The 14,000-nt window shown below is 36.9% G+C and overlaps 1 protein-coding gene across 2 annotated transcripts in view; it reads left to right on the top strand.

The window, feature by feature from the left end:
* Positions 1 to 14,000, top strand: part of CTNNA3 (catenin alpha 3) — a 1,809,955-nt gene that overhangs the window by 1,087,463 nt on the left and 708,492 nt on the right. For both annotated transcript variants that reach the window (XM_070470726.1, XM_070470725.1), the window contains exon 10: positions 10,645 to 10,737. In XM_070470726.1, coding sequence (XP_070326827.1) covers positions 10,645 to 10,737 — 93 coding nt within the window. The remainder of the gene's footprint in view (positions 1 to 10,644; positions 10,738 to 14,000) is intronic.

Here is a 14,000-nt window from a genome sequence, read left to right as displayed (position 1 = left end):
ACTTTTCTTTTAATAGCCATACCAATGATTATTATGTGCACCATCTAACTTATACTGCAGAATTGAGAACTATTGAGAACTACTAATACAGATTTTCTGTGGGGTCAATCTTTTTTTCTATTATTGAAGATATTTGACATTTTGGATTCTGTGACCTCTATGAGGAAGCTGTTGAAAGAAAGATTTCACCTCTCTATAAGGAAGAACATCTTAACTTGTGTAACTTTGGACTACCCTGCAACAGGAATACACTGTCCTGGAAAATAGTAAATTCTGTCTCTGAAAGTGCCTACATAGGAGTTACATGACCATCGGCCAGAGAGGAAAATGCATAAAAATGAGAAAGGATCTCTCTCCCCCATTGATAGCTAAGACACACAGTAACATGATATTGCAATTAACTATGTGAACTATATGTAAACTGTGGATATGCAACAATGGAAATCTCACCAAGCATCAACGTTTGCTTCTTGTTCTTGAGAAATCATATCACAAGTAAGTAGTGTGTGAGAACCCCTTAGTGAGAGAATGAAAGATGTATGATGATCAGCTGTTCAAATAGTGAGCTTGTTCCAAGCAACAATATTATTTCAGTGTCTAAGATGACTTGAGAGGACAATTATTGCACCTGGAGTTTCAAATAACACTTGACATTGGAATGCTAATCTATAGCATGATATGGTATTCTATATTTTTAAAATACAGTGTCTTTACTAGCTCAGAATGATAAAAAGCAGAGTTAAGCCCTATAGCATGGTAGACTGATATAAAGGTCATTGACATTATTCCCACTTCCCAAATACTGTTTTTGTAGCTTTCCTTGGTACTAGCGTTGCTACTGCTGTTTAGTCACTTAGTGATGTCTGTCTCTTTTGTGACCCTATGGACTGCAGCCCACCAGGCTACTCTGTCCATAGATAGCATTTCCCAGGCAAGAATACTGGAGAGGGTTGTCACTTCCTTCTCTAGGGGCTCTTTCTGGCCTAGGGATCGAACCCGTGTCTCCTGCATTAGCAGGTGTATTCTTTACCACTGAGAAGCCTGGTACTACTATGTTTGTATCATCTGGGGATGGGGATGGTCAAGTGTGGCCATCTCCTTGACCTTGGTGGAAAGTGAGGGACAGAACTAGCCTAGCTGGCAGGATTTTATGAGTCCAGGCCTGAGCAGAGAATTTCTCTCTTAAGAACATAGGTTAGGGATGAGAGATACCATGTTATATGCCAGGTGAAGGGGAAGGATCACAGTTCAATAAATAGAAAAGACCCCAGGGATATCAATGATTAGTATACAGAACTGGAACTAGGAAGAGAACAAACATCAGTAGGATAGTAATTAATGTGAATTAATTCAAGAATTGTCTAGCCAGTCTTTATTGCCTGCAATATTTTCAATATACCTGAAAGGGCAGTGGATTCAAATTTAAAACTTCTAGAATGTGATACATCTTAGAAGGCGGAAGAACTTGTGTGAAGGAAGGAGGATCATGAGAGAGATGCTGATGCTAAAACAAAAAAACAGACAAAAAGTCACTCCCCTCTGCGTAACATGACAACATTTCCCTGTTTGAAGATTTTTTATTTGACTTTTGCAATTATTAGAGTATCAGCAGTGATTTTAAAGATACAGCTTAATCTTTTATTTTAAGAAATGAAAGAAATTGTGTCCTAGACTTTTCTTTTCAATAAACTTGTGAACCTACATGAGTGCCTTTCGTGCCATTTAGGATAATTTCAGTTCAGTTCAGTTGCTCAGTCATGTCTGACTCTTTGCAACCCCATGAACTGCAGTACGCCAAGCCGCCCTGTTCATCACCAACTCTGCGTGTCTACCCAAACCCATATCCATTGAGTAGGTGATACCATCCAGCCATCTCATCCTCTGTCATCCCCTTCTCCTCCTGCCCTCAATCTTTCCCGGCATCAGGGTCTTTTCCAATGAGTCAGCTCTTCACATGAGGTGGTCAGAATATTGGAGTTTCAGCTTCAAAATCAGTCCTACCAATGAATACCCAGGACTGATCTCCTTTAGGATGGACTGGTTGGATATCCTTGCAGTCCAAGGGACTCTCAAGAGTCTTCTCCAACACCACAGTTCAAAAACATCAATTCTTCAGTGCTCAGCTTTCATTGTAGTCCAACTCTCACATCCATACATGACCACTGGAAAAACCATAGCCTTAACTAGACGGACCTTTGTTGACAAAATAATGTCTCTGCTTTTTAATATACTGTCTAGGTTACTTTCCTTCCAAGGAGTGTCTTTTAATTTCATGGCTGCAATCACCATCTGCTGTGATTTTGGAACCCAGAAAAATACAGTCAGGTCACTGTTTCCCCATCTATTTGCCATGAAGTGATGGGACCAGATGCCATGATCTTAGTTTTCCGAATGTTGAATGTTGAGTTTCTGAATGTTTAAAAAAAGTTTAAGCCAACTTTTTCACTCTCCTCTTTCACTTTCAAAAAAAGGCTCTTCAGCTCTTCTTCACTTTCTGCCATAAGGGTGGTGTCATCTGCATATCTGAGGTTATTGATATTTCCTCCAGCAATCTTGATTCCAGCTTGTGCTTCCTCCAACCTAGAGTTTCTCATGATGTATTCTGCATATAAGTTAAATAAGCAGGGTGACAATATACGCCTTGACATACTCCTTTTCCTTTTTGGAACCAGTCTGTTGGTCCATATCCAGTTCTAACCGTTGCTTCCTGACCTGCATTCAGGTTTCTCAAGAGGAAGGTCAGGTGGTCTGTTATTCCCATCTCTCTCAGAATTTTCCTCAGTTTATTGTGAAAGTCTATTCCCCAGTCAAAGGCTTTGGCATCGTCAATAAAGCAGAAATAGATGTTTTTCTGGAACTCTCTTGCTTTTTTGATGATCCAGCAGATGTTGGCAATTTGACCTCTGGTTCCTCTGCCTTTTCTAAAACCAGCTTGAACATCTGAAAGTTCACGATTCACATATTGGTGAAGCCTGGCTTGGAGAATTTTAAGCATTACTTTACTAGCGTGTGAGATGAGTACAATTCTGTGGTAGTTTGAGCATTCTTTTACATTGCCTTTCTTTGGGATTGGAATGAAAACTGAATTTTTCCAGTCCTGCGGCCACTGCTGAGTTTTCCAAATTTGCTGGCCTAGTTAGTGCAGCACTTTCACAGCATCATCTTTTAGGATTTGAAATAGCTCAACTGGAGTTCATCATCTCCACTAGCTTTGTTCGTAGTGATGCTTTCTAAGGCCCACTTCACTTCACATTCCAGGATGTCTGGCTCTCGGTGAGTGATCACACCATTGTGATTATCTGGGTCGTGAAGATCTTTTTTGTACAGTTCTTCTGTGTATTCTTGCCACCTTTCCTTAATATCTTCTACTTCTGTTAGGTCCCTAGGATAATTTAGATTCTGATTTTCTTGGCCTTGGGTAAGGCACAACATGAATAAATAGTCTGGTCAATCATTTCAATGCAGGAAATTTTCAATACTTTAAATCAGGGTGGCATAAATAGCATACATTGTTTCCTGGTTTATAGTCTTTCTGTCAATGGGTTATTTGAATATATTTCTTTTCTCTGTTTGGTTTTGTTTTCCCATCTATAAAATAGGGGGTGAGAGAATATGGTCAGAGGTCACAAACTGGTGAACTATGAACTAAAGTAAGTGAACAGACTGTTAGTTTGACCAAGGCTATGAGTTTTTCCTTGTATTTTAATGAGGTCTAATGCCATTAGACAGGGCATACATGCTCATGTCTGCCTGAGGCCCCACCACCCTACCCCACCGACTGTTACATATAGACTCTATATTTGCATATCTTGCCTGAGTCCTTAAAGCATTTTGATTTTTGGCTCTTTGATTAGAAATTGTGTCATATTTTCTTAGACTCCTAAGGTTTTAATTCTATAAAATCTCTGGAGATAGTGAATGTTCTTCCCCATCCTGGATTAGTAAAAGATAAGATGATCTGGAAGGAAATTCATACATGGTCAGGGATACCAGGTATGAAGCTGTCTTCATATTCTGTCTCATTTAATCTTCCAAATACTCAAGTTAGGTAGATACTGATACTATCATACCCACTTTATAGACGACAAAGTTCTCTCAGATATTACCATTTTATCCATGGTCAGAAAATTTGATAATTGTGGGAATCAGGTTAAAATCCAGATCTATTTGTCTCCAAAACCCCTCTATGAACAACTTCCCTTAGAGGACAGAAATCTTTCACACAGATCTCTTGAATAATAAAACTTCACCTAGACTTTTGAAACATTGTCAAAATTCAATATATAAAAGATGTCAAATGTCCAAATATCTCAAAGTATCTTACAAAATATTTTATTGCATGCTATTATCTTTGACCAGTAGGGAGTTACCTTCATGTTTTGCCTAGGGTCATGCCTGATTGCCTGAAAAGCCACACAGAACTTATGAATATTAGAAGAAATTTGGCTTTCACTTTCCTCAGCTGATAAAGAATCGGCCTGTAATGAGGGAGACCTGGGTTCAGTCCCTGGGTTGGTAAGATCCCCTGGAGAAGGGAAAGGCTACCCACTGCAGTATTCTGGCCTGGAGAATTCCATGGACTGTGTAGTCCATGGGGTTGCAATGAGTCGGACACGACTAGGCAACTTTCACTTTGACCTAGAAAAGATGTTACAAATCACTCAAATTAGAAATGTAAAGATATTTTTAACACATAACTTTCTCTGGTCACAGAATATTAACTATCCTATACATTTAAATTTGTTTGTATAAAATATCACTGTAACCCTATTAGCCTTAATTTGGTCATTGTAACTGACTATCTAGAAAGCTTACCTGAGGTAGAACAGTTCTGATAAGGAGAAGTTTGGGTATGTCTGAATAAAAGAAGACAGAAAGAATGTTAACATAATAATTTATAGAGTAGAAAACTTTGAGTTGTATTTTCAACTCAGTGTTTTGTAAATAAAACTTAAGTATGATAATATAAACAGAAACTTTGTGTTTAGGATGATTTTTATGTTAACATTAATAATTAAATTGACTTCAGTAACATGGTAACCAGTAGATGTCCAGAAGAAGAATGCTTGTTTTTAAAAGAAAAAAAAAGGATAAAGATGATAAATTAAAAATGAAAGTGTATCCACCCAATGGCTTTAGCGTAGTCAGTGAAGCAGAAGTAGATGTTTTTCTAGACTTTCTTTGCTTTCTTTATGACCCAATGGACTTTGGCAATTTGTTTTCTGGTTCCTCTGCCTTTTAAAAATCCAGCTTGTACATCTGGATGTGCTCAGTTCCTATACTGTGGAAGCCTAGAATTTTGAGCATAAACTTACTAACATGTGAAATGAGAGCAATTATCCAGGTGGTTTGAACATTCTTTGGCATTGCCCTTCTTGGGGATTAGAATGAAAACCGAACTTTTCCAGTCCCATGGCTGAGTTTTCCAAATTTGCTGACATATTGAGTGCAGGATTTTAAGAGCATCATCTTTTAGAATTTTAAATAGCTCTGCTGAAATTATGTCACTTCCACTAGCTTTTTAATAATGCTTCCTAAGGTCCCTTGACTTCACACACCAGGATGCTCAGCTCTAGGTGAGTGATCACATCACTGCAGTTATCTGGATAAGTAAGACTTTTTGTGTATAGTTCTTTTATGTATTCTTGCCACCTCTTAATCTCTTCTACTTCTGTTAGATCATTACTGTTTCTGTCCTTTATCATACCTTTTTCTGTTTTGTGAATAATTTGTATCATGTTTTAAGATTCTGCATGTTTGTTGTTCTCTTTCTGACATACTTCACTTACTATGATAATCTCCATGTCCATCCATGTTGCTGCAAATGACATTATCTCACTGTAATGGCTGAATAATATTCTGCTGAATACATGTACCACCTCTTGTTTCTGCATTTCTCTGTCAGTGGACATTTAGGTTGCGTCCATATGTTGGCTATTATAAACAGCACTGCAATGCACATTGGAGTGCGTGGATTCCTTTGAAAGGATGCTTTTCTCTGGATATATGCCCAGGAGTGGGCTTGTGGATCATATGGTGGTTATGTTTTCTAAAAAATATTTATTTATTTATTTGGCCATGTCAGATCTTTTCAGAGTACGTGGGCTCTTCGTCACAGCACAGGCTTCTCTCTACTTGTGGTCTGAGCTTAGTTGCCCCATAACATATAGGCTACAGTCCATCGGGTTGCAAAAGTGTCTGACATGACTTAGAGATTAAACAACAACAACAGCAATGTGGGATCTTAGTTCTCTGACCCTGGATGGAACCTGAGTCCCCTGCATTGGAAGGCAGATTCTTAACCAATGGACAACCACAGAAGTCCTTATTTTTTAGTTTCTTGAGAGACCTCCATAACTGCTCTCTATAGTGTTTGTACCAATTTACATTCGTACTGACAGTGAAGGAGGGTTTCCTTTTCTACACACCCTCTTCAGCATTTATTGTTTGTAGATTTTTTGATGATGGCCCTTCTGACTGATGTGAAGTGATATCTCCTTGTAGTTTTAATTTGTATTTTTCTAATAATACCTTTTCTAATAATTAATGCCTATTAGAAATCATTACTTTCTAATAATTAATTTTTCTAAAATTAGTGTTTCTAATGTTGAGCATCTTTTGGTATGCAGTCTGTGTGCATACTCAGTCATGTCCGACTCTTTGTGACCCTGTGGACTGTAGTCCATAGTCCAGCAGTCTCCTCTTCCGTGGTATTCTCTAGGCAAGAATACTGGAGTAGATTGCTATTCCCTTCTTCAGGGAATCTTCTTGATCTAGGGATTGAACCAGTGTCTCCTGCCTTGCAGGCAGATTCTTTACTGCTGAGCCACCGGGGAAGTCCTCTTGGCCATCTGTATGTCTTCTTTAAAGAAATGTCTATTTAGGTCTTCTGCTCACTTTTTTGATTGGATTGTTTGTCACAGATTGGGAGTCTGAGATTGACGTGTACACACTACTATATTTAAAATAGATAACCAATATGGACCTACTATATAGCACAGGGAATACTGCTTCAGTTCAGTTCATTTCAGTTGCTCAGTTGTCTCTGATTCTTTGCAACGCAAGAACTGCAGCATGCCAGGCCTCCCTGTCCAACACCAACTCCCAGAATCTACCCAAGCCCATGTCCATTGAGTCGGTGATGCCATCCAACCATCTCAACCTCTGTCATCCCTTTCTCCTGCCTTCAATCTTTCCCAGCATCAGGGTCTTTTCCAATGAGTCAGATCCTCACATCAGGTGGCCAAAGTATTGGAGTTTCAGCTTCAACATCAGCCCTTCCAATGAACACCCAGGATTGATCTCCTTTAGGATGGACTGGCTGGATCTCCTTGCAGTCCAAGGGACTCTCAAGAGTCTTCTTCAACACCACAGTTCAAAAGCATCAATTCTTCAGCTCTCAGCTTTCTTTATAGTCCAACTCTCACATCCATACATGACCACTGGGAAAAAACCATAGCCTTGATTAGACAGATCTTTGCTGGCAAAGCAATGTCTCTGCTTTTTATTATGCTGTCTAGGTTGGTCATAACTTTCCTTCCAAGGAGTAAGTGTCTTTTAATTTCATGGCTGCAGTCACCATATGCTGTGATTTTGGAGCCCAGAGAAATAAAATCAGCCACTGTTTCCACTATTTCCACATCTATTTGCCATGAAGTGATGGGACTGGATGCCATGATCTTAGTTTTCTGAATGTTGAGCTTTAAGCCGACTTTTTCACTCCTCTCTTTCACTTTCATCAAGAGGCTTTTTAGCTCCTCTTCACTTTTTTCCATAAGGGTGGTGTCATCTGCATATCTGAGGTCATTGATATTTCCTCCAGCAGTCTTGATTCCAGCTTGTGCTTCCTCCAGCCTAGCGTTTCTCATGATGTACTCTGCATATAAGTTAAATAAGTAGGGTGACAATATACAGCCTTGACATACCCCCTTTCCTATTTTGGACCAGTCTGTTGGTCCATGTTCAGTTCTAACTGGTGCTTCCTGACCTGCATACATGTTTCTCAAGAGGCAGGTCAGGTGGTCTGGTATTCCCATCTCTTTTAGAATTTTCCACAGTTTATTGTGATCCCACACAGTCAAAGGCTTTGGCATAGTCAGTAAAGTAGAAATAGATGGGTTTTTTTTGTGAAACTCCCTTGCTTTTTCGATGATCCAGCAGATGTTGGCAATTTGATCTTTGGTCTTCTGCCTTTTCAAAAACCAGCTTGAACATCTGGAAGTTCACGGTTCACATTATTGCTGAATCCTGGCTTGGAGAATTTTGAGCATTACTTTACTAGAGTGTGAGATGAGTGCAATTCTGTGGTAGTTTGAGCATTCTTTTACATTGCCTTTCTTTGGGACTGGAATGAAAACTGACCTTTTCCAGTCCTGTGGCCACTGCTGAGTTTTCCAAATTTGCTGGCATAGTTAGTGCAGCACTTTCACAGCATCATCTTTTAGGATTTGAAATAGCTCAACTGGATTTCTATCACCTCCACTAGCTTTGTTCGTCGTGATGCTTCCTAAGGCCCACTTGACTTCACATTCCAGGATGTCTGTCTCTAGGTGAGTGATCACACCATCGTGATTATCTGGGTTGTGAAGATCTTTTTTGCACAGTTCTTCTGTGTATTCTTGCCACCTCTTAATATCTTCTGCTTCTGTTAGGTCCATACCATTTCTGTCCTTTATTGACCCCATCTTTTCATGAAATGTTCCCTTGGTATCTCTAATGTCCTGTAATAACCTAAATGAGAAAATTATTTGAAAAATAATAGATACATGTATAACTGAATCCCTTTACTGTATACCTAAAACTGACATAAAATTTTTAATCAACTATATTCCAATATAAAATTAAAGAAATTTCAAAAGTGTCTATATAAAGTATCTTTCTGTAATTTTTAAACCTTGGTTTAACCAACATTCATCTATTTGACCAAAAGATTGAACCAATAATTTTAAATTTCTACTTAAAACAGTGTTCAAATTTACAGTCAGCTATTTTCTGCAGGTACAGTACAAATTATTATAAAATTTATTAAAAGAATTAGACTGCTAAATTTTACTTTCTGTGAGTGGGGTTTTAAGAAGGGAGTGGGGTACAGAAACAACTACCCTTTTCAAATAATTCACAAATGTGCTAATTATTTGGCTGATATGAAATTTGAGGCATTGTGACCTTCAAGCTAACAAAAGACCTTTTCAAGTAAGCCATTTCCATGTACATTAATAAAGTGATCAATGCCATTCCACAGTTAAATAATGTATGGCTGTTATTTCATTATATGTAAATGCAAACCAAGGAATTGTTTCACTGCCAACATATTTAAAGTAATGCTATTAAAAAAAAAGCAAAGGCTGTAAATCCATGTAAGTAACAGTTTTTGGTATTCTACAGAGAGTCATCCAAAGATATGTTTGTTGTTCACTTCCAACACATGCAGTTTAAGTGAAGTTTCTCTGTAACTGATTGGATTTTGGATTTGATCAGTAAAAACTGCCTTGTGTTAAAGTATATAGTAACTGAGACATGAGGAAAATGATTGTTAGGAAAGCGATCTCTTTGCAGTGATGGAGGCAATGATATATTTTGTAGATCTAAGAAAACATTGCCTCTGTACATGAACACTCACCTGCTAGCAAGAGAAATGTTGAATAAGGCTGAAGTTCAAAGGAAAAGCAAGGAATTCCACAATCTTTCTCATGACTTATTCATGGTATAAAGAAAATCTTTATGAACACTGGACTTAGGTCATCACCATGAAGGCAGTTATTTAAAAGGGCACTTATATCCCTGGAAAACAATGTGTTTCAAAACAATAATGTATAAAAAAATATGGATATTACTAAGGACATGAATCAAATTGACTGCTGGAATGTCAAATAGTGCCTATGAAGTTGTAGTAGAAAATCAAGAACAGGAAGAAAAATTCAATTATCTTGTATTTGCCCAGCTTTGTAGCATACTTGATGCTGAATAAAACATGAACAAAGATACAGTCATGCTTAATGCAACTTAAGAATGCATAATAGACTTCTGGAAAATAATAAACCAATTACAAACTTAAACTACAATCATATAAGTGTTCAAGAATTTTTTAGCATTCAATCCATAGATGAACTTTTTTTCAGTCTCATAAGAAACCATGAAAAGTGAAAGTGAAGTTGCTCAGTTGTGTCAACTCTTTGCGACCCCATGGACTGTGGTCTGCCAGGCTCCTCCGTCCATGGGATTCTCCAGGCAAGAATACTGGAGTGAGTTGCCATTTCCTTCTCCAGGGGAGCTTCCTGACCCAGGGATCGAACCCAGGTCTCCCACATTGGAAGCAGAAGATTTTAACCTCTTAGCCACCAGGGAAGCCCTTAAGAAACCATAACAGCATCTTATTATGGGTTAGATATTGATACCAAGAGACTGAACAGGGATTGCAAATTTGTTCACCAGTCTTCCTTTTGGCTTTAAACGCTACCTTATGGCCCTTTGTTGCTATTTAATAGAATCTATGAATGCTTCCATAAAGTAGATACCAGTGACATTTATGAAAACGCTGTTGTCACTGAAATTTCCAGTGAACACTTAAATGCTCTTGTCTGTGATAACAGATGTTTCTGCATTTCCTTGATAATCTGAGATGATTTCCATTATTTTGTATTTAAGGTGGCAAATCTTGCTTGTTCCATGTCAACAAATGAAGATGGGATTAAGATTGTCAGAGTTGCTGCCAATCACCTGGAAACATTGTGTCCACAGGTATGATAACTGTCTTTCATTAAATTAGCTATAAAAAATTATGTGTAATGCTTCAGACTTTCATATATATGGAAACATATTAAATATATATTTTAAAAACATAAAATGACTCATTCTAAGGTCATAGTTTAGTCTTTACTAAGCACTTCATTCTTTATTTAATGCATGGTTCTTGTAACAGTTCCTGAGAGACCATCTTAGAATTTTGTGAAAGATAATAGTTGGAAATCAAAGCAGTGTTTTGTCCAACAGATCTGATTTATTTGTAGTCATTATTTAATTTGACATCTCAAATCATATGAAAAGAATGCTTCTTTTCCTCTTTTATCAAAAGAAGGCATGAGTTTCAAAAAAGCCAAGAAATAGTGTCTTGCCTGGAATTCAGGAGTTTTTTAAAATCCAAAGAGAAGCATATTGCTTAAGAGTTATTTCTAGATGAATAATTGTCTCAAAACTGTAATTCAGGATACACAGGAAAAGGGGATGACAGAGAGTGAGATGGTTGGATGGCATCACTGACTCAATGGGCATGAGTTTGAGTAAACTCTGGGAGTTGGTGATGGATGGGGAGGCCTGGCGTGCTGCAGTCCATGGGGTCACAAAGAGTCAGACACGACTGAGCGACTGGACTGAACTGAGGATACACATAAGGTCAATCCTTACTTGCCTTGGAATAAGCAGCAAGTGATGTAGATAATTACTTCCCAATTAAAACCACAAATGTTGTAAAGATGTGAAATATAATAATGATTAGAAATTTCAAGTCTCTGGACTTCTGCTGGAATTCTAATTTTACTAAAAGCAGAATGTGTGTTAAATTCTTCACTTGCTTTGCCAACGATTTCATCTGTAAGAATATTTAGGAAATAATAAGGTGACTGCTTCTTTAGACTTAATGCTGATTAACAAGTGAAAACTGGCTGAAGTACAATCTAGAGGCCAGCAACTGAGATCTCATAACTGAGGTCAGTTCTCTATGAGGTCCCATAGGGAACAGAACTGTACAGTTAGGTCTCTGAAGTGGCTGATCACTTACATTCTCCTCAGTAGTTTGAGTTTTCATTTCTCCATATTGTAGATAGCATTTGATGTTGTCACTGTTGAAATGTCTTTTGAATCTGAATAGTATTCAGTATATCTCATTGATTTCAACTTATACTTTTATGATTACTCAATAAAACACTTAAAAAAGCAGTTATTAACCCATTTGGCTTTCAACGTCTGTGAATTGCTTAAACCCTTTGACGATTTTTAGTTGCTTGTTTTATTGTACTGCTTAGGTTTATTAAAAATATCTTCTGTTGACTTTGGCTTTTCCTTTAACTTTGAAAATGACATTTTAATCCTAAAGGATTTTAAGACCTATAACATGAACATATGATTCATCTTTTAATTTTTTACTTAGACATTTGAGCACCTATTCTGTGCCATGGTATGTTGGTTTGTGCTTTGTCAAGAAATTATTCCAACAAAAGTGTTACATAGTCCCCATATTTTCTTTTTAAAATAGTAAATACTCTTACTTAACATTTAAATCTTTATATTATCTGCAATTTATTTTTATGGCTAACAGGAGGTTGAATCTATTTTTTTAAACAGTGGTAACCACTGGGCTATCATCCTGTATTAAAAAGTTGATCCTTTACCAATTATACTTTATTTTTTAGATTCCATATATAAGTGAAATCATGTGATATTTACCTTACTCTGTTTGATTTATCTTATTTAGCATATTCTTTCTAGGTCTATCAACAGTGTTATAGTGGCAAGATTTAATTAACTTTTTTATGGCTGAGTAATATTCCATTGTGTTTGTGTTGTATGTATGTGTGTACCATATCTTCTTTATTCACTCATTTATTGATGAAACACTTAGACTACTTTAAAATCTTTGCTATTATAAATAATGCTGTGATGAACATAGGGATGCCTATATCTTTTCATTTTTAAAAATTTTTTAAATTAAAAAAAAATTTTTTTTGGCTGCACTGCGGCTTTTGGGATTTTACTTCTTGAACCAGGGACTGAACCCATGCCCTCAGCAGTGAAAGAGTGAAGTCCTAACCACTGGACACCAGGGAATTCTCACATATATCTTTTTAAACCAATGTTTTTGTTTTCTTTGGCTAAAATCCCAGAAGTGGAATTGCTGGATCATATGGTAGTTCTATTTTTAATTTTTTGAGGAACCACCTACTGTTTTTCATAGGGGCTATACCAGTTTACATTCTCACAAAAAATGTGTAAGGGGTCCCTTTTCTGTACGTCCTTGCCTATACTTGTTATTACAACAGGTGTAAAGTGATAGCTCATGGCTTCAATTTGCATTTCCCTGATGATTAGTGATACTGAGCATCTTTTCATGTGCCTGTTGGCCATCTGCATACTTCTTTGAAAAAAAGTCTATTCAGGTTTTTTACCTATTTTTAATTGGATTGTTTCTTTTTTTCGTTTTTGATGTTGAGTCTTATGAGTTCTTTGTATGTTTTAGATGTTAAGCCCTTAGTGAGTATTTTGTTTGCAAGTATCCTCTCTCATTCGGTATGTGGCTTTTAATTTTGTTGATAGTTTCCCTCACTGTGCAAAAGCTTTTTAAGTTTGATGTAGTCTCATTTGTTTATCTTTGGTTTTGTTTTCTTTACCTGAGAATACATATCCCCAGAATATTGCTAAGACTGATGTCAAAGAGCATCCTGCCTACATTTTTTTTCCTAGAAGTTTTATGGTTTGGGTCTTACATGTAAGTCTTCAATCCATTTTGAATTTATATATGGTATAAGAAAATAGTCCAGCTTCATTCTTTTGCAAGTAGCTGTCCAGTTTTCCCAATACAACTTATTAAAGAGGGTATACTTCTCCACATTGCATATTCTTGCTCTTCCTCTTGTAGATTAATTGCCACATAAGTGTAATTTTTTTTTCTGGGCTATTTTCTATGTTCCACTGACTTATGTGTCTGTTTTTGTATATTTTTGTATGTTGTATATTTGTAAGTTTTGTCTGTTTTTGTTCTGTACTGTTTTGATTACTGTGTTTTGTAATATAGTTTGAAATCAGGAAGAATGATGCCTCTGGCTTAGTTCTTTCTCAAGATTATGTTTGTTATTTGGACTCTTTTGTGTTTCCATACAAATGAATTGTTTGTTCTACTTTTGTGAAAAATGCCACTGGTATTTTGGTATTAATTATGTTGAATCTGTAGATTGCCTTGGGGAATATGGTCACTTTATCAACACTAATAATTCTTCCAATCTGAGGACATT

The sequence above is a fragment of the Odocoileus virginianus genome, chromosome 7, assembly GCF_023699985.2.
Source record: "Odocoileus virginianus isolate 20LAN1187 ecotype Illinois chromosome 7, Ovbor_1.2, whole genome shotgun sequence".
Taxonomy (NCBI): domain Eukaryota; kingdom Metazoa; phylum Chordata; class Mammalia; order Artiodactyla; family Cervidae; genus Odocoileus; species Odocoileus virginianus.
The sequence above is the reverse complement of the archived record's forward strand: the minus strand, read 5'-3'. Positions and strand labels throughout refer to the sequence as shown.